Source organism: Pseudorasbora parva, chromosome 4 (assembly GCF_024679245.1).
Source record: "Pseudorasbora parva isolate DD20220531a chromosome 4, ASM2467924v1, whole genome shotgun sequence".
NCBI classification, from domain to species: domain Eukaryota; kingdom Metazoa; phylum Chordata; class Actinopteri; order Cypriniformes; family Gobionidae; genus Pseudorasbora; species Pseudorasbora parva.
Window position 1 is genome coordinate 47905533 of NC_090175.1, and position 21899 is coordinate 47927431.

The 21899-nt window shown below is 38.5% G+C and overlaps 1 protein-coding gene across 1 annotated transcript; it reads right to left on the bottom strand.

Moving 5' to 3' along the window:
* Positions 1-12215: 12215 nt before the first annotated feature.
* atp1b1b (ATPase Na+/K+ transporting subunit beta 1b) lies at positions 12216-20785 on the bottom strand. Its single transcript, XM_067442054.1, has 6 exons — positions 20556-20785; positions 18563-18691; positions 15003-15158; positions 14695-14879; positions 14341-14424; positions 12216-13697 (listed from the first exon to the last, which is right to left on the bottom strand). The coding sequence occupies exons 1-6, from the start codon at positions 20647-20649 to the stop codon at positions 13437-13439; spliced, it is 909 nt and encodes a 302-aa protein (XP_067298155.1). The 5' UTR covers positions 20650-20785; the 3' UTR covers positions 12216-13436.
* Positions 20786-21899: the final 1114 nt, after the last annotated feature.

Below are 21899 nucleotides of genomic sequence, written 5' to 3' on the forward strand. Positions count from 1 at the left end.
GTTGGGTGTCTTGCTCATGGACACCTCGACACTTGGTCAGGTGGAACCGGGGATCGAACCACCAACCTTCTGGTTTGTAGACAATCTACATGAACCACTGAGCCACTGCCGCCCCATAGGATACCGCCCATGCTGACCCCTGTCCACCGCCGAAAGCGTCAACAGTGGGAATGTGAGCATCAGAACTGGACCACAGAGCAATGGAAGAAGGTGGACTGGTCTGGTGAACGTTTTCTTTTACATTTCGTGGTTAAGAATGGCTGTGCGTCACTTACCAAGGGAACAAACACATGGCATCAGGACTTACTATGGGAAGGAGGCAAGCCAGTGGAGACAGTGTGATGATTTGGGCAATGTTTTGCTGGGAAAACTTGGGTCCTGCCATCCATGTGGATGTTACTTTGACACGTCAATGTAATCATTGCTGCAGACCATGTACACCCTTTCATGGAAACGGTATTCCCTTTTGGCTGTGGCTTCTTTCAGCAGGATTCTGTAATGGTTTGAGGAGCACAACGAATTTGAGGTGTTGACTTGGCCTCCAAATTCACCAGATCTTAATCCAATTGAGCATCTGTGGGATGTGCTGAGCAAACAAGTCCGATCCATGGAGTCCCCACTTCGCAATTTACAGGACTTAAAGGATCTGCTGCTAACATCTTGGTGCCAGATAGACTACCACAGCACACCTTCAGGGGTCTAGTTGAGTCCTTGCCTCGATGGGTCAGTGCTGTTTTGACAGCAAAATGGGAACCAACATAATATTAGGAATGTTGTACCTGATTGATATAGGCTATATATAAAAGAAGAAGAAAAAAAATCAAAAAACATTTCGTTGATTTCCAGGTGTAAATAAAAAGATTTTCAGTGAGACTTTTGGACCCGACTAATAGCCTGTATTTAGTCTACCTGAACTGCTGCTCAGGAGAACACAGGACAGCACGAACACAAGTATAGCATGGGCGCCCCCTGCTGGTCTACAGGCCAAACTCGCCAGCCACCAATGTATGTTGTTGTAGTGCAATTGTCCTGCTTAAGCAGCTATAGCCTATACCACAATTAGTGTCACGATCCACTTTTGCAGTCCCAATTTAAAGAACGTTGTGTTCTTTGCCCTCCTTAAATTCACAAGGAACTCACCCAGGCTCAAAATAATTACATTGTTGAGAAATGTTGTTAATTATTAGCCTATTATTTGTGATGTAAAGCTAAGTCTGAGGAGATATAAACATTGCTCAGTTCTGCCTAAAAATATAAATCTCTCACGGGGGTTGTTCACTTCTGGACCACACAGAGGAGAAAAGACCCTGCTGTCGCCTCCACTAAACCCATCAAGACATCTCATTACAGACACGTCATGAATGCGACTGTGCAGCGTCACAGGCTCTGAGTAATGAACAGCGCTGCTCTCCGTCATGCTAATGTGGATGTCAAGCTGTATTGACATTTCTCATTTGCCTGAGTGTGCTGCTGTTGTTGTTGTTGTTGTTGTTGCTGTTAATAAACAGCTTTAATGTTTATGTGACAGTGCTTGCACGAGCAGAACAGCTATTTTAGGGTTCCTCTGACATTGCTGTGACTTTGCAGCACGGTGTTATTGAACCGATGAAGCAAAGAGAGCAAAACTGTCTCATCTTAGGGCTCCAAACCTGGGCCATATGTCCACTCTTTAGAATGAGGCCATGCAGATGACATCAGAGACTCAAATCAGGATGCATGGCGTGTGTGAATATATTATATCTGCCATCAGTGCATTTGAAGACATGACTCATGCTTCCATGATGTATGCATGCTTTTTTCAATTAGTGTCTGGTAGGATGTTTTCTCTGAGGAGGAAAGGGAAGCAGAACCTCCTCAAAAATGTAATCATACAGCTAAATGCATACATTTTATGAGATTATTATATACTTAAAGCATGTAAAAACCTGTTGTAGACATCTACTGGGCATGCCTTCTGTTGTCTGATGGATAGAACGGTTGCAGCTAGCAAAAGGGCTTTTAATATAATTGTAAAAATATCCACCTTGTGAAATCAGTTTTTTTTTTTTTTAATTAAGTAAACATTACATAGCTTTTATATTTTAGGACGAACACTTATTGAACTAAAGAAAATATTATGTTAAAATGTAAGTATCACATATTATAAATCATGCTTTTGAGGAACATTTATTTGTACATCCATCATCATTGTATTGCTTTGCATTATGTTTCGCTCCACACATTAAAAAAATACTAAGCTTTGTTCATAAAAATAAGCATTTAAATACCGTCTTACCAAGTTGTCTGTTATACTGTTATAACAATCTATTTGAAGCACTAAAGCTTTTAGAGTTGTGTATTACATCCTGTGTGTGTCCTTAAATTTGATGTGTTAGAAACAGGAAAAATGGTCAACGTAAGGATTAGAGCGAGTTTGACTAGGGCCAAATTTTGATGGCTAGATGACTGGGTCAGAGGATCTGCAAAACTGCAGCTCTTGTGGTGTTGTTGGTGTGCAGTGGTCAGTATCTATTAAAAGTGGTCCAAAGAAAGAACAGTGGTAAACCGGCGACAGGGTCACAGCGGCCTAGGCTCATTGATGCATGTGGGGAGCAAAGGCTGGCCTGTGTGGTCCGATCAAACAGACGAGCTACGTTATAGCACGACCTGCTCTAGTTAATGTTAGTTCTGATAGAAAGGTTTCAGAATAAACAACAGTTTGTTGAATAGCCGCAGACCAGTCCGAATGCCCATGCTGACCCCTGTCCAGCATAATAAACAGTGTTTTCTTTTGCAGCGGTGTGTTAGTGTCTGTGTCTTAATCTCCAAAAGATTAAGACTTTTATGCGCCATTGATCCTTTGGCCTGTTCACTTTGCATGTATAACTTGTATCTTAATGGCCCAGTTTGTTCCTTTTGGTTTTAGACTGAGTTTCAATGATATTCGCCCCTCCGTGGAGTGTAAGCTGCTGATTTAGTTCTGCCATGATCAGCATATGTTTAGTTTTACAACAAATGCCATCAAAATCACGGCTGATTCGGATTACAGCACGGGACGAGGGAGGGGAGGTGTGAAGGTGATGTCACACACCTCACGTGTGGCTTTTCAATAGGCGTGACTTCAGGCTTATGTTTATAAACAAACAGGACAAAAATAATAGGAAATAATAACTGTGTGTAAATTGTAAACGTAAATGTGTGGGTGTGTGTGGGCGTGGTCCTGGCATTTCCTCTTTATGGGGACCAAATTCTTCTGGTCTTCAATCATACACATTATCTAAAATAGCAGAATATACAGTTTGTAGAGTATAAAAACCATTACGTCTATGGAATGTCCCCATAAAACATGGAAACACAACGTGTGTGTGGTGGTGGGAGGGGGGGGGGGTTGTAGGATGTGGGTTGCAAAAGGAAGAAACATAAGAGCGTGTCTGAGCGCGGAGAACCTAAAGGGCATTTGAAGGTAACAGTTCCAGTTAAACTGTAACCCAAGACGGATTATATTCGTGATGTAAGCACTAGACCTTCCCAGAAAAGACAAGGTTTTATAAATAGCACAGGTGCATGCTCAGCATGGTTTATACAACTGCCTATATATTTCATATTCTATTAATGCTCTTGTTCAGTGCTGACACGCGTGAAAGGGAACAACACTCCGCCCAGGCTAATTTTATTGGGCTGTTTAAGATCAGAGTCGATCAGTGCTATTGATTTGCTTTACCAGAGATTTGCTGCACCAGATAAACACATCAAACACTAAAACATCTTTATCACAGCAGAAGAATAGGAAGTTTTATTTTTTCAAATCATAGGATGGTACAACGTGTATTTGTAGCATTGTTTGCAGAGTCTGTTCACCCCCGCAGCTGCTAACATACACACACACACACACACACACACACACACACACACACACACACACACACACACACACACACACACACACAGACACACACACACACACACACACACACACACACACACACACACACACACACACACAGACAGAGACACAGAGGAAATGAACCTTCCTGCTTACACAAGCTTAATATCATATTCCACCTACAGAATGATTCAAGATGACCTCTGTGGTGTATTTATTCATTGTTGTCATGCTCTAGAAGTGAAATTATCTGAATAATCTAATAGACCAATAGACAACTAAAGCAGTGTTAGTTCTCCAGTGCTGCCTTTAAGGAAAAGCAGAACGCAAAATTGTCCTTTATGCTTAAAATGATATTGTATTAATCTTCAAATTAATCAGAATGGTTTCTAACCCCAAAGATAATGATCTCATGTGTCTGTAATGTGGTTATGTCACCATGACTCTTTAACCCTCTATCCTTTGGGTAACAGACCAATTTTATGCACTGTGCAAGCACATGCTGCCTTTAGATAATCTATAAAATGAAATGTGTTAACAATGAAAGTATGACTTTGTATGAACCAATTAAAAGCTTTGTTTCGGCATTGCTGCCAGTCATTTAGATGGACCACATTTTTTTTCTGTCATGTCACATTTGTCCGTGGGTAAATTTAATTATTACCCCCCACCCCCCTTTTGCGGTTATATTCTGTTTTTATTTGTGAAGGGAATGAGATGCAACTAAAGTAGATATTGCAGTCTCTCCACACCAAACACGCTCATCTGTGTCTTTATGGACATTGTTTTGTGCACAGGTGTGCAGTCCTGTTGGGGCAGGAAGGGGCCATCCCCAAACTGTTTCCACAAAGTCGGGCGCATGAAATTGTCCAAAATATCTTGCTGAAGAATTAAGAGTTCCTTTCACTGGAACTAAGGGGCCAAGCCCAACCCCTTGAAAAACAACCCCACACCATAATCCTCCCTACCTCCAAACTCAGACTCGTCCATCAGATTGCCAGTCAGAGAAGCGTAATTCGTTACTCCAGAGGAGAGAGAGAGAGAGAGAGAGAGAGAGAGAGAGAGAGAGAGAGAGAGAGAGAGAGAGAGAGAGAGAGAGAGAGAGAGAGAGAGAGAGAGAGAGAGAGAGAGAGTCAGAGTCTGTGAGTGGAGAAATGTCAAAAATTGGCATTGACCGTGTAGGCAGAGCAGCATGCATTCTATATCCTGCAGAAATTGTGTGAAAGTGATACCAAAGGGTGAAGAAGTGTGTGAGAAAAAAACCCCAGGTGCACCTGGATCTTATTCAGCCTTAAAATCGCCGTCATGAATCAAGAATTGTATCTCTCCCACGTAGAATGGTTCCCTATGGACATGTTGTGGTGACGCAGGAAGGACTTAGATCTGCTCCCACTAAACAGAAAATGAACCTACTCCGCTTTTCTTTTCTCACATTGTTCTATATTTGTATTTTTTTATCTAAAAAACTTCTCAAATGCATTGTACCGCTACTCCTACTATATTTTGACTACAATACTGTGCATTTATTTTTTTATTTTTTTAAATAATAAAATGGTCATAAAAAAATATTTCATTACATTTTATTTTAAATGTATTTTCTGAGGGGGTTTAAATTAGTTTTGTTTGATTAATGGCATTATTAAAAATAAATACAAACAAAAGAATGGCCAAAGGGTCACAGAGTTGCAGATTTTACCTAAATGTGTTAAGCTTAACAGAACTTACTCACCCTTTGGTGAAAATCAAACTTTCAACGTTGTTTATGTCTATGTGGTGTTTTTAATATGCTTTAAGTTAAACCATGTGCAAATTCATGTCAGCATCATTATTTTTGACGTCACAAACCTTCTAACCAATCACGTCAACGTGTGATCGTCCGCAAGTGGATCTCTGAGCTGATGCGAGTGAGTGGCCTATAATGGGGATCATTTGCCGCATATACTAAACGAAGCAAGGGTGTAGTTACACTCAAGCTATTTTAAAGTATGAACATTTTTAATTTTGGTAATCAAAGATGAGTTTTAAGATATAAAATTATTGACTACAGGCGGACTTTAAAAAACAAGACTTTTCAACTTCCTAGATCTAGCACTCGGAAAGCGTTCCACCCATAGGGGCGGCCATTGCTAACCAAGCCATCACCTGCAGTTAGCATCCCATTGACTCCCATTCATTTTTGAGTCACTTTGACAGTGAATAACTTTACATCTGAGGCGTTTAAAGACTCCATTTGTCCATTGTTTATTTCTAAAGAAACACGACAATGCATAAAAGGCTCCATTACCTTGTATCTTACACTATAGCCCCGTATAAGCTGTTTTTGTAAAAAATAGGCTAACAATTGCGTCATAACCAACGCGACTCTGTCGCACAGTTGAGAAATTACCATTTAGACAGGAAGAGACGCTCAGAAACAATCTTTTACTGTCTATGAGACAGTCGGGGGGACGTGGAGACATAAAGTCTGATAAAGTCAACGGAGAAGAATGAGGAGAAGCCGATAGTGAGCCAAAAGCAACGGGAGAAAATATTTAAACAACGTTATTTAGATTTTACTTTCCACAACTACTAGAAGACCTACACCACACAGGTTGCTCACGTCACATCTACGTCGTCAAGCTCAGTCTGAGCCTGCGCAGTTCGCTCAGCCATCAGGAAGTGAGTGCTTCTGATTGACTTCATTTTCCGCCGTTGAAGTCAATGGGAACGCTCTGTCCATTTCTTTTACTGTCTATGAAGAAAGCCTGTGACTGGATGTTTTTGCAGGAAAAATCAAAAGCATGTGAGGTTTATGCTCGATCCAGAGTATCCCAAGTGTTTATAGAACAAAAACAAACTTTGACGTGAGGCGGTTGGTGCCTTGAATCAGTTCAGTCTCTTGTACATTACAAGTACACATGAGCAGTTGCTTCACTTAATGACCACAGGTGTCGCTAAAAACAGAAGGTTTCTGAATTTTACATATAACCCCTTTAACTATAGACTGGGTAAACCCAGCCTGATCTGCCGGCGATTTGATTTCGCCCGGCAGCTCAGTCTAGAAAGCTGTACATTCATTTCTACTGCTTCTGTTACACTTTTGCAGGAACCAATCACAGACTGGCTTCTCCACCTGGCACGTTATGGGCGGGTTTAACACAATGACAGATACAGAAACAGTGGGTCGTTGCCTGTTGATCCCATAGGTACGTATACATATCTATGGTTTATCCTCCCTCTTGTGGTCTGATTGGTTGAAGGACTATCCAATTGCTTACAGAGTCATTTGAAAAATGCCAGTTGATTACGCCTCTTGTACAGTAGAAAATACAGAGCAGACTTCCCAGACCAATGTTCAATCTTAAATTGAGTGTACCATACCTTATTTTTGGAAAGTAGGCCTACCATTACTGAGGGTGGAGATGAGAAGGATACAAAACACTTATTTTGGCCTCTAAAGTCCAAGGTATACATAGTATACAATGGGAGGAAATGCAACACTATTGTTCTTTTCTCCAGCGGTGATCCAACTAAAATCAGAACACACAGTTCACAAAGTACAAAGATAACATCTGTGGGTCATCTCAGTTAGATTGCTGTCTTGCTTAAAAAAGTCCATCCTGCAAATATTATGTATGGGTTATTTTGAATAGGTTACTACTGTCATATTTCCTTGGCCAATACAGTACAGCTTTGTAAAGCTCAATTTGAATTGATCAGCAGCATCAGCAGCAAGATTCATTATTGAAGCATTATGAATAGGGATACACCAATATAAAAATGTTGGCCAATACCGTTAATTGTTTATATCTGAAAGTCAATAACTGATATTGGCCGATAAATCTAAATCCAAATTTGTAAATACATTTTGAGAGCATGATTACAAAATCAAAAGGCTCACCATTAAAAGCCATATCCCAATGTTGTTGGTGATCTGGCACCAAGCTAGCAATTTGACGTAGCTTGTCTTTTTGATCGGACTGCACAGGCCAGCCTTCGCTCACGTGCATCAATGAGCTTGGCCGCCCATGCCTCATTATAATTGCACATTTTGCACTGCACACTAACTGTATTTTCCTTTTCTTTTTTTTAAGTGATTCCAATCATATTTCAAGCAATTAAAAACCATCATGGTGAACAGTGCACATCTGAAGTGTCTCAATGGAAGGAAATAGTCCATTATTTATAGGCTTTAATATATCAGACAAATTTTCTTATCGGGCCGATAATGCTAACATAAAAAATGAACATATATCGGCCGATATTTCATGCATCCTTAATTATTTCTGACATGCTAGACTGCCACTCCAAAAAGTGTTTCAATTATGTGTGTGGATCAACTGTGTGGATCAGATTTGTGTTAATAATTATGTTGTTCATTATAATTAAAAAGCACTTTGCATATTCTCTTTTCCTCTTGTCTTTCACAAACAACACATCATATTCTGAAGCAAGTATTTTTACTCACTGCGAGACTCATCACACATCTGAAGATATCAAGTGGCTCTGCTTGAGGTAAGCATGTCCTCTTGGGTGCAAAAGCACATTTTTAATTCATCAAGGCCTACATTAGTTAATCACCATTAAAGATCAGCCAATGATATGGTGAGAGAGCAGACACCACCAACACCTAAAAAACTCAGGAGTGTGTCCAGGATGTCACCCCTGCAGGAACCTGATGAGAGCTGTCTTTGGTATCATTTGGATTCTCTCTCTTGCTCTTTTCTGTCTGCACATTTACTTTAAATGTCATCAGCTGGAGTTTGTGCCAAATACATTTTGATGCAAATATTCAGTGCCATATATATATATATATGTTGATATATATATATATATGTTGATATATATATATATATATATATGATATATATATATATATAACCACACAAACTGGCCTGCAATGAACCGGCTTCAAAAGAATCTTTCTTTGTTCTTGTTTCATCATAGCTTCCAGACAAAATATTATGACATTTTGTTTTGGAACTGAGAGGTTCTCACACAGAACTAGACAATATTTACAATTTATATATGCCTGTGCTATTGCATGATATATATTTGTATAAAATGGTACATTGTCACACTGTGTGTGTGTGTGTGTGTGTGTGTGTGTGTGTGTGTGTGTGTGTGTGTGTGTGTGTGTGTGTGTGTGTGTGTGTGTGTGTGTGTGTGTGTGTGTGTGTGTGTGTGTGTGTGTGTGTGTGTGTGTGTGTGTGTGTGTGTGTGTGTGTGTTTGTGTGTGTGTTTGTGTGTGTGTGTGTGTGTGTGTGTGTGGTAATGTCAGATGGATAAATGTATATTAGATGCAGGTTAGGGTAGGATCAAATTTCTCTCTGTGGAAAAGAATGTGTGTAATACTCAAAGTTTGTGTGTTTTAAAGTGTGTGTGTGTCTGGGTAGCGTGTGTATAAATGTATCGATACATGCACAGGTCCAAGGGCTCAAAGTTTGCAAGCACATATGCTCATATGTGTACATGAAAATAATGAACATGCTCCTGAAAACTAAATTGTTCTGTTATTTTCAGTCTCTCCCATTCACTTTCAATGGTCGGCTATTGTGACCATTTTTGACCATGCCTACTCTCAGATAAATGAGGCCCATGATTAATCAGATGCAAACAGAAATATAAAACCAGTCCTAATTGAAAGAGAACAAGTTGACAAAAAGATTGAATCCAAGATTGGGTGAAAATATGGTATAATGAGTGATTTATAAGCTATTTTTTATAGGCCGGTCATTTTTAACCGGGAACACCACAAGTGTGACTATGTGCCATATTTTTTACAAAACAAAAGTTTCAAAACAAAATTCCTGGTGAAACATTAGAGTAGACTAGTGTAATCAACAATACAAATTTTCTTCAGATTTTATTTAATATTTCAAAAATTATTCGAAAATTTAAAAAATATATTTCCAAAAAATAAAATGCCTACTCTAAAATAAATGAGGCCTATGATTATTCAGATGCAAATCAAACTATACAACCAGTTGTAATTGAAAGAGAACATGTTGACAAAAAGATTGAATCCAAGATTGGGTGAAATTATGGTATAATAAGTGATTTATAAGCTATTTTTTTTAGGCCGGTCATTTTTGACCGGGAACACCACAAGTGTAACAAGGTAACAAAACTCCCACAAAAAAGTAAGAACATTTCCCAAAAATGTAGTTATACCCTTTGGGAACAAAGTCACTAAGTTTCAGTCCAAAGCGATAACATTAACTAGTATTTTCGGGGGGAAAAAAATCTTCTCCGGGTCAAATTGACCCGAACACCATTATCCAGGGCACGAAGCTCCCGTTGAGATCTGGTGACTGTGGGGGCCATTTTAGTACAGTGAACTCATTGTCATGTTCAAGAAACCAATTTGAAATGATTTGAGCTTTGTGACATGGTGCATTATCCTGCTGGAAGTAGCCATCAGAGGATGGGTACATGGTGGTCATAAAGGGATGGACATGGTCAGAAACAATGCTCAGGTAGGCCGTGGCATTTAAACGATGCCCAATTGGCACGAGTGGTGTAAAGTAACGAATTACAAATACTCTCGTTACTGTAATTGAGTAGTTTTTCTCAGGAATTGTACTTTTTTAAGTAGTTTAAAAACAGTGTAGTTTTACTTGAGTACATTTTAAGCGCTGTATCGGTACTTTTACTGCGCTATTTTCCCAAAACCTGTCGTTGCTACATTATGTTTAGTTATTTTTCCTGTCAACGTGATTGGCTAAGACCATATAGACTGTAAAATCAGTCCTGTGTCTCCATGCATCACGTACGTGACTCCCGTCAAATCAACCATTGCGAACAACAGCCCAGAGTGCGCGCGGGGTAGTGCTAGCTACTGTATGATGATGACTGAAATCGTCAAATCGCCTGAACAATTACTAAAAACTGACCGCAAAATTTTAACTTTTTCTAATACATGCATAAATGGTCTGTATTCTGTTAGCGCCGCACAAGCTCGCGGTGCCACCTGCTGGAAACTCTTCATTTAGCTTGATTGTTTGCCAGGCTTCAAAGTGCATTAGGCAGTAACCGATCGGCACTGCTAGATTTTTGTCCCTTACGTCGATTTCGTTTAACATGTAAACGCATTGAGCCTGCTTTCTGTCAGCTTATTGAAGTGCATATTTTAATGTAATGTGTTTTCATGTGGCAATTTAAAATTAGGCCATGTATATAGCGAATAACTTTTATAAAACATCAGATTTATATTTAAATCAGGTTTATTTTTTAAGTTCAAGCAAAAATAAGTGTATTCTTTTTACAGAAAAAAAACGTCCATTGAAATTAAAGCAGTATACAACGAATGCATCTTGAAAAGAAAGAACTTTTCTTTGAAGAGAGAGATTTTTTTAATCCATTTCTTTTACGTAAGTGTTAATGTACAACGCTTTGCAACCTTTTTTAATTAATCGCAAGAAAACCTCTACAGAATGGTTGTCATAAATGTTGTATATTTAGTGCTATCACTTTTTAGTATTTATCACTTAAATAAATATTTAAATATTTGTTGGTGATATCATGTTTTTTGTTCTTACTGAGAATCATCCATAAAAGAGTAAGCTACATTTTTAATTTGCAGGGTATAAGGTGGACTAATATTCATAGCATAATACTCACTACTCACTACTCTTGAGTAATTTTAAAAGGACTTTAAAAGGACTTTTTACTCCTACTTTGAGTAGTATTTAGGACAGGTACTTTTACTCTACTTAAATTACATATATTGGCAAGTAACAGTACTTCTACTTGAGTATGCTTTTTTTTCAGTACTCTTTCCACTACTGATTGGCACTAAGGGCCTAAAGTGTTCCAAGAAAACATCCCCCACACCATTACACCATCACCACCAGCAGTGGTACAGTGGTAACAAGTTATGATGGATCCATGTTCTCATTTTGTTTACGCCAAATTCTGACTCTACCATCTGAATGTCTCAACAGAAATAGAGACTCATCAGACCAGGTAACATTTTTCCAGTCTTCAACTGTCCAATTTTGGTGAGCTCGTTCAAATTGTAGCCTCTTTTTCTGCTGTTGTAGCCTATCTGTCGCAAGGTTGTGTGTGACTTCACAAATGCTTTGCTGCATACCTCGGTTGTAACGAGTGGTTATTTCAGTCAAAGTTGCTCTTCTATCAGTTAGTCGACCCATTCTCCTCTGACCTCTAGCACCAACAAGATATTTTCGCCCACAGGACTGCCGCATACTGGATGTTTTCTCCTTTTCACACCATTCTTTGTAAACCCTAGTAATGGTTGTGCATGAAAATCCCAGTCACTGAGCAGATTGTGAAATACTCTATAAAAAGCTATAAAAAAGTAAACATTAAAACAGTACCATAGAAGATGTATAGAATAAAAAAAACGGCACAATTTTAGAGTCTCATCTTTATTTTAGTTAGTCTTTTCCAGTTTTGTTTTTAAACATGAGAGCTTGTGTGACTCGTGAAATTCGACATTTCTGATGTTTGACACTGATTGCGCACACCTACAAAACATCCCGATGGACAGGGTATTGCATTACTTCTGATAAAATCTAGAATAACTTTAATGGCTTTGGCATTATTAACATTCATGACGAGTTTCTGCAGAACATGAGCATGTGCAAGGACAGAATATTGAAGGTCACCACTTAATAAATAGTGAAATTTAAAACATTCGACCGCGCCGGGTGACGCCTTCATTAATGAGAAGAACGACAAGGCAAGGAAGAAAACGTAAAGATAAAGACGTAAAAAAATCAAAGCTATGGTAGTGGGTCCTTCCACACGTGAATGACACCATAAAACCAAAGGCAACATCTACATTCAGTGAAAATGAATCATCAAAGAGAAGTACAATCTTCCCCCTACATTGTAGTGATTTTAGGGAAAAAAAGGTTTATTACCCACCTATAATACACCTAAAAGATGCAAAGATAGAACATCAATACCCCCGAAAGGCAATGTTAAGAGGCCAGTGTATTTCCATTAAGTAACTATACATATATGTAGGCACGTTTGACAAATGAAGCTGAATCACACACATGGCGTGGTTTGAAACAACCTACATATGCAACTACTGTGCACTTTCTAAATATAGGGAAATCACACGAGGCAGCAATACAATACAAGAGGGACAAAACAGTGCTGGCTACATTGGTAGAGGAAATGTAATTTACAGTAAAACAACATGCCCCTTTGATCGTGGACAGTTCTCATTCAGTAGTAGAATAAATTTTCTATGCTATGGCTAATCCAGGTGTTTACGTTCTAACCCTAGACTGAAAGCAGAAAGCTTGAAGTAAAGAGTACAGACATTGTTAGGTCCCACATGTGTAAGATGGTATGTTGTTTTAGACTAGCGTTTTTAAATATTCTTTTATTCTCTTTTTTTTTTTTTTCTTTGTTTCGTTATTTATTCTCTCCTAAACTAAAATGAGGCCTCTTTCTGACATGAGACACTTGTACATTCAAAAAAATCATCCCCTCGGTTAAACAGCTGTGGAAGACCGGTGAGAAACTTCTCCCTGGTGCCTTTGTATCTCAAGTCAGAAGAGGGGCCTTAGTTTGCCTTTAAATAGGGAGAGAGAGGAGGTACTCTGTTCAGAGGTCATGATTTGTGGACACCGAGTTTAATATCGAATCGTCCCTGGTAGCGATCCTTTTCGTTGTAATAAATGTTATCCCCATACACTTTGCACTCCACACGGATCTCCGTGTTTAAGGTGATGTTGGTGAACTGGATGGCCACCAGGGGCTGCAGGTAGTGCTCGTGCAGGAGTTTCCCGTAGTAGGGGTAATACTGGAGGGGGAAGCCTTCTCCGATACCGTAGTACTTCACCTCACCGAGCTTACCTGCATCCTCTTCTTTCTGCAAGCAATATGCCATCGGTTAGCAACATTTTTTACTGCTTTACAGAGGAAATACCATATTGTTCCGATTATGTTTTTTACATCTGAATATTCAGAGAATAGATTTTTACATGTCAATAATACGCCGGAAACAACAGGTGGCGCCAAATACGCGTAAAACAAGTGTGCCAAGAAATGTGGTGTGTCAGCGTTAGATGGTCGCAAAAAGTCTTAAAAAACCGCTAAAGGTCAAAGAAAAGCTTACCATCTAAGAGCCACGTGACTGTCGTGTTTGCGTGCCTTGCTGACAGGACCAAACCTCTAACGTACGTGATTTTTAAATATAAGACGTACCCAGATTTCACTTCTAGTGGTAATTAAATTGGGAGGTTACATGGTTTTCAATACGAGATGGATAGTCTAATTATTATATAATTAAGTTTTGTACATTTTACCAGTATTTTCCATACTTTTAATACAAACATGAACATTTGAAAAATATGCAATATGAAAATCATGGAAGTAAAGCATTTATTTTACAAAATATTTGGTCTTTAAAAAGGTACATTGTGAAAAAGGGAGCTCGTCTTATAATCAGGGTGGTCTTATATTCGGAACAATACGGTAAGTGTATTCAGTGCAGTGATGAAAGGATCGCTCACCTTGTTCGTGCAGTGGATAGGAATCACATGGGACTGAACTTTGTGATGTGCCTCTTCTGGAATGGATTCATTTGATGTTGGTACCTAAAAGAAGAAAAAAACATTTTTTTTTTAAATAAAAATGATCTGACTTTTGTAACAGGAGTATCTTACATGTTTTACAAACAATATATCTTTATAAAGTAACTAATAAAGTAACTGCATGAAATAAATCAGGTCAGGTGATAGGAAAACATAATTTACACAATACTGTAAACTCAACAAAAAAAAATCTTATAAATTATAAATGTTATCCAATATTTGGAGGCTCCTGCAAATAAAAATTGTGAATATTGTTGCATGTTTTTAACAAACCTTCGGTCTAAAGTTCACAATCCTGTTGAGCTTGACAATCAAGCAGGGCTTCCCCTCTGAGAATCCAAAATCACGATCCTCGATGCCAGAGCAGGGTCCTAACAAAGTCTTCGAAAACCGGCATGCCTTCCTGACACCAATATCGCTCTCTAATTCACCTCTGTTCTTGTAATCCTGGGGTTGATCTTGAAATGAGAAGTAAAAAAATTAATAATCTAGACATAGGCTTATGAAAACACTGATCCTGCTAAGAGAACATCCATATTCATTTGTGATTTAAGAAAGAAGAAGAATGTGTAATCTGGTACCTCCACAGTCCTCAAACTTCATTTGGTCCGTCTGTTTTTCGAGGTCATAGGGTACTAGGAAATCTTTCATGACTTTGGTGTATTTCAGGTAAGTCTCCACGTCATCCACAGAGAAGATCAGCTCAGACTTGTCTGATCGTGGGAAGTGACTAAGCCCTGTACACAGATGAATAACTCATAAAGACATGAAATTCAGACATATTTGCATCCTCTTTTTTTTTTTGGGTGGGGCGGTGGGGGTATTCATCCCATTTATAACACTGGCATATTTCTGACAGTAAATCCTTTGAATCATCTTTCATTTGACTAATTTGAATCTTTGCGTGCTAGTCTTTTTGAACCCATGACTCAGTCATTCAGTCAGTCATTGTGGGTAGTTCGAGGAATTCGGTCAACTTTTTTGATAAAATGTGATTTCAAAGAATAATTTCTCTGAATAATTTCCTGTCTAGCCATCTCTGTCAGCTGTTTAACCTCCCTGAAATGGTAAATGATTCACAAAAGAATTCAGCTGTGTCCGAAAGCTCATACTAAAGTAGGTACCACCTTTAAATTTAATTTTGCAACTGTTAAAAGTGCAACTGTTAAAAGAGTATGTTATATAGTGTGAACATGGGTAGAATGAATTAAATTCCACCATATTGTTACTGTCATGTGACCTCAGCATCACTTGCGTCACTTCACTGCCATTTATAAATCCTCTCCTGTAGCCTCATGGGATAGTAAAGTGTCCATCGAATGCGCACTTCAGAATCTCGCCGGAAGCAGTAGGTCATCCGGGAGTTTTTCGCCTACCGTACTCTTTTGGCATACTATTTATTGCATACTATATACTAGGCAAGTATTCAATCTTGAACACAGCGTTTATTTTGCAAACACCTCAATGAATTTCAATAAATTTCGGGCAAGTCAGAAAAATAAATCGGAAATCGATGTTACCAAATTTCAAGACGGTCCATCTAATAATATCATATTTAAGAATAAAAAATAATTTACATATATATATATATATTGCATTAATCTTCACAAAATAATAACAATTTGGCCTTTTTATCAGCAGGAAATTATGCAGGAAATTAGCAATTGTTAAAAACTGGTGATATTCAGATGCATCAGGCAAATGGAAAAGGCCTTTATGGAGCATCTGTTTGATAACTGAAGTGGTTTTGCATTTTAAACCGAATCAAATGACATCTTTTGTAACAGAATCACATGTAACAAGAAAGCATGTTCTGAAACCAATTGGCAAAGCTTGAATGCTCCTAGCCTAGCAATGACTCATAGTTGTAAATAAATCATAAAGGAACATTCTGTGATTGTTAGAGGGAGAAAGAGTATAAATGCAGAAATCTTTGCAGGATCATCCTGAATCCAAAACTTCCTAAGTAAATCTTGCAGACAATCTTGCATCCATTTCTCTTTAGAGTGTGTTTTGTCGTTCTAATGTGTCTAAAAGGTGTCTGTTGTAGTTCACAGTCTGTTTCTTCCTCACATGCCTTCTGTTCTACCAAGAAAGCATGTAACATTTCATTTGTTAGTTTGTAAAACGAACAGATTATTAGTTCCTCAAGTGCCCACCGCTCTCTTAGCCCTTGATCTGATCCCTGAACCCACCAAATGTTTGTCAGATTGATTCAAGCCACCAAAGTCTCACTTTATACTGCAAGAGGAATAGAAACCGTGACAGCAAAAGGAACAGCGTGTCCCAAACCCCATCAACTAAGAGAACCGGAATCACACTCTGTCTGGATTTTTTAAATATATGAACTTAAAATTCTTAGAATTTCATGCAGACGAATGTGTTAGTTCACCCAAAAATGTAAATTCTGTCATTAATTACTCATATCATTCCAAACCCATAAGACTTTCATTCATCTTCAAAACACTTTTTCAATAGACACGATCACTTTATATGATGAACAGATTTAATTTAGGCATTTATTGACATATTAACAGTGATATGATCAGTGGAAATAAACCAAAGTGCAAACAAAATGTTTTTATGTGTGAGAACAATCCTCATTGGTTCTTTCTGAAGCTTAAATGTCCTAATTAACACAAGAATGAACCTCATTGGTTCTTACTGAAGCTCAAATGTGCTGCGTAACACTCAATAATGAACCTCATTGGTTCTTTCTGAAGCTCAGATGTGCTGTGTAACATGAGAACAAACCTCATTGTTTCTTTCTGAAACTTAAATGTGCTGCGTAACACAAGAATGATTCTCATTGGTTCTATCTGGAGCTCAAATGTTATGCGTAACATGAAAATGAACCTTATTGGTTCCTGCTGAAGCTCAAATGTGCTGCATAACATGAGAACAAACCTCATTGGTTCTTTCTGAAGCTAAAATGTCCCAAGTAACTTGAGAATGAACCTCATTGTTTCTTTCTGAAACTTAAATGTGCTGTGTAACACAAGAATGATTCTCATCGGTTCTTTCTGAAGCTTAAATGTGCTGCGTAACATGAGAACAAACCTCATTGGTTCTGTCTGGAGCTCAAATGTGCTGCGTAACATGAGAACAAACCTCATTGGTTCTTTCTGAAGCTTAAATGTGCTGCGTAACATGAGAACAAACCTCATTGGTTCTTTCTGAAGCTTAAATGTGCTGCGTAACATGAGAATGAACCTCATTGGTTCTTTCTGAAGCTTAAATGTGCTGCGTAACATGAGAATGAACCTTATTGGTTCTTTCTGAAGCTTAAATGTGCTGCGTAACATGAGAACAAACCTCATTGGTTCTTTCTGAAGCTTAAATGTGCTGCGTAACATGAGAATGAACCTTATTGGTTGTTTCAGAAGCTCAAACGTGCTGCTTAAAACATGAGAATGAACCTCATTGGTTTGTGCCGCGTAACATGAGACTGAACCTCATTGGTTCTTGCCGAAGCTCAAACATGCCGTGTGACACACGATATCAAACCTCATTGGTTCTTGCACATCAAGCAAACATGCTTGAGCTTCCGTTTATCACAACTGATGTGTGAGTTTATGTATATTTAAATGGGAATAAAAGCCTAAATTCAATCTGTTCATCATATAAAGCCACCATGTCTCTTCAGAAAATTTGGACTAAACTGCTCAGTTTGGATTAGTTGTATGATCTCTTTATGTACACTTTGAAGGATCAAAGTGGGAGTTGCGTAGCTGTCAATGGAGGGACAGAAAACTCTCCGATTTCATCAAAAAGATCTTTATTTGTTTTTACAAAGGTGATCGCAAGTCTTCTGTGTTTGGAATGGCATGAGGGTGAGAAATTACTGATAAGAATTTAAATTTTTGGGTTAACTATCCCTTTAACATTTCTAAACCCCATGAAAACAAAAATAATCTTTATGGCTTCTAAAAAAACTCTCTACCAGGAAAATATCATATTTTAGTGAATAGACAAATTATTATTCTCTCTGTTTGTCATGTTAGATTTATTATTTAATTTTGCCCCGTGTAGTTCTACCATGAACCTCCAGGGCTTCACAAATCCTTTAATAAAACTTCAGCCTCAGCTTACACTCACAACAAAATAATGGGTGGGATGGCCACCGCTATAGAGCTGTTACCTGGAGGAGCAACTCTGTCCTGCCAGGTGGGTTTGTAATTGCTCAGGGTAAGGAGGAGAACCTGGATGGTGCCGATAAAGATCCCAGCCAGACAGCCATAAAAGATGAGATAGAAGAGAAAGATTTTTGCTGTGGAGAGAGAGAGAGAGAGATAAGAACATATTTCAGCATGCAAGACATTTGGCAATTCTGTTGGGCCTGACAGTTTTTTTGATATAGACATGCCTTTGTTTTTTTATTAATTTTAATTGATGGTAAAAAATTGCAAAGCAATAAAGCAAGCGTGTTTTATCCTTAGAGAAAAGTCCAATCCAAAAATGTATACTAGAGCTTTTTCATTATACTAGAAACTTTATTATTATTAGAACTTATTTATACATATACAACCTATATTTACTAAACTAATTCATTAAAGAAAGAGTATTATTGGAAATTATTACTTGGAACAAACCAAGTGGTCCTACGAAGCTCAGTGATGCTACATCAAACAGGCGAAACTGCTGACAGCATACCAGCAATACAAATGTGCTCAGTCTGTCCCCAGAAAATATAGAGGTGCCAGCATGACCGGATATGATGAGTAATCTCAATGTCATCAAGCATCAACAATATGTGTAGGGCATTGCAGTGCTGTAAAACCAGAAGGGTCATATCTTAAGTTCTTTCCAAACCAGTCAAACCAGTATTTCCATTTTTTTTTTTTTTTACCCTAAAACAAATCACTGACAGCCTGTTCGGATGATGCAGATTTGAATTAAGCCCAATGATAGACTGTACTGTATCAATCATTACAGTGCTAAACTCAATTTCCCTTGCTCATGCACAGTTAGGCAAGGGCACAAGGTCCGTGTAGTTTCCAGTGGTGCATAAAGCAATGTCAGAGGGTCACTGGGACTAAAGATCAGCGAATGTCAACGTACTAGATGATGTAATGCCCTTCAGAAATCCTACGAGATGCACTGACATCCAGATGGTAATCATGCAGTGCTGTGCTAAAGCACGACTCATTTTGGGCATCTGTCCCTATAGGAACTTCTTACACTTCATAGCTCTAGCATGGATTTTATGTCCACACACAACTGGCTAGACACATTCAAGGTGCTTTGAGATGAAATGATATCATCTGGAAGGCAGATTCAATTACTTACCATGACAATGGAGTTATCTTTAGACATTAAGTAAGCCACATTTGTAAAACTGAAGGCATGGAGCCTATCAATTAGAAACTGTTGCTGCCTCAAATACATGACGTCAATATTCAGTGCAACCTTATGAATCAGTCAGACCCCAAATACTAGGCCTTTCACCTTGAGTCACCTTGAACAATGATGCATTTTTAACCCTTTGCATGTGTATAACATTAATAATGACATGTTTTTTAATTAAATGACACGCTGATTGATTTCATGACGAGCACAGAAGGAACAACCAGCTTTTATGCAAATACAAGCCTCCTCGTTATTTGTTTAATTATTTATTTTTGATGAGGAAAATCATTTTATAAAATGTAATCTTAGCATTGATCGGCAAAATCGAACTGATCAAAAATCTGATGCTGTCCTTTGTTGACCTTTTGCTCCTCCGTCAGCATCGAATTCATCCACAGCATTCATTATACACTCATATATCTTTTTTTTTAGGTAGAAAAACTAAAAACACATCAAACCTGTCTAAAGACCCGCGGTCTCACTCTCAACGAAACAGGTGGGATACAGAAAAAACACCAACAAATGAACCTACGTGTTCAAAATTGGTTTAAACAATCAGAATACACCTGTTAACACGGCAAATCGTGCGTTGAGTTCGTATATCTATATATGAAAGTCCGCGAGACATTTGCTGCAAAGTCAAATCATACAGGTTGCATCGTGACCAGACTGGCAGTCTATCTGTACCTGCTGCTATAGAAACGGCGATGACAGGCATCACAGCGCTGTCCAACGTTCTGAAACCCAGCGATACTGTCGATATGATATCTATAGGTTATACTTACACCAACTACCACCGGTGCGCCCCAGAAATTCCTTCTTCTCCGAATTCCATACAAACTTCTTCCATCCTCCTTCATCTTTATTTTGAGCAGGCATGGTGTACTGTAAGTTTTTGTTTGTCCTCTTGGGCAGCGAATTCCCTCGTGTTTCCTTTCTTGCCGCCTTTGCAAAACTACACCCCTTCCCGGAGCACTATGCCCACCGTGACATGGAGCCGTACCCGGCTCTCTCCAAGGTGCCCCGCGTAATATATCCAGCGGAGCGCTCAGGTCCCGCCCACAATCGCCCAGAACAAATCACAAAGAGAACCTTGAATGACGTAACACGGTCGTGCAGCTCACGAATCGGGGTGGGAATCACTTTACAATAGGGACGCGTAAAGAGACGTAAAGCCGCTGTAAGAACAGGACAGGTTGAAGGGAGTGATGTAAAAACGCATGACGCAAGAGCCGCGTTCGACGCGTAGAAGTGAGGAAACGGATCTAGGATGCCCAACGGCGCTGTATTTTCAGGATGCTCGCTCAGGCTGTTATTTTTAGACGGTACATGAAGACGGATGAACATAGGCTATGCCTGTGTGCCAGATAATGTTTTCATCATTATGCAATAACAAAATGTTTCCCATCAATGCAGGTTAAACACCACTTTGATTCTACCTTAAGGCAATTATTAGTTTCAGTGAGCTTGACATTTATAAAAGTGTATAAGTTGGCTATTTGGAATGAGTAGCATAATAAAACAAAGCCAATTTGTCAGAACACCAACTTTATATACAGAGAAATGTAAAATATGGGATCCAAAATTGATTTCCCCACCCCCCAATTTCCTCATGGAAATGAATAAACTTTAAGCAGAGTAAAACTGACATAAGATAAAGCGCTGTTTTTAAGCTACTGTGGATTCACATTTGAACTTCACTGACCATCACAATGAACTGCTTTGTAATAAAGGTCAGATGTTCTTGCTTCCATTGATGCACATGATGCTCTTTCATTCTCAAATCATGCTGGATAACAAAATAATTCTTGTTCATACCGTTTGAGTGCCAATATTAATACAATAGAGAGAAATATCAAAGACTAAGAAATTCTGAAATTCACTTAAACTATAATGCTGAATACAGAACATATGAACTCTGACCAATATTAATAATTATAGAAAATTGAAATGTAAAGAGGTTGTGTGAGTGAGTTGTGTGAATACCTGTAAATAGTATAAGTTTAGTTTACTATTTGGAACCACAGCACAATACGTAGGAATATGAAAGTTTGGATGATTTGAAAAGATAAGAAAATTTAAAGGAAGTTTCTAGAAGTGAAGTGACAATGATTGATACACCCCTTTGC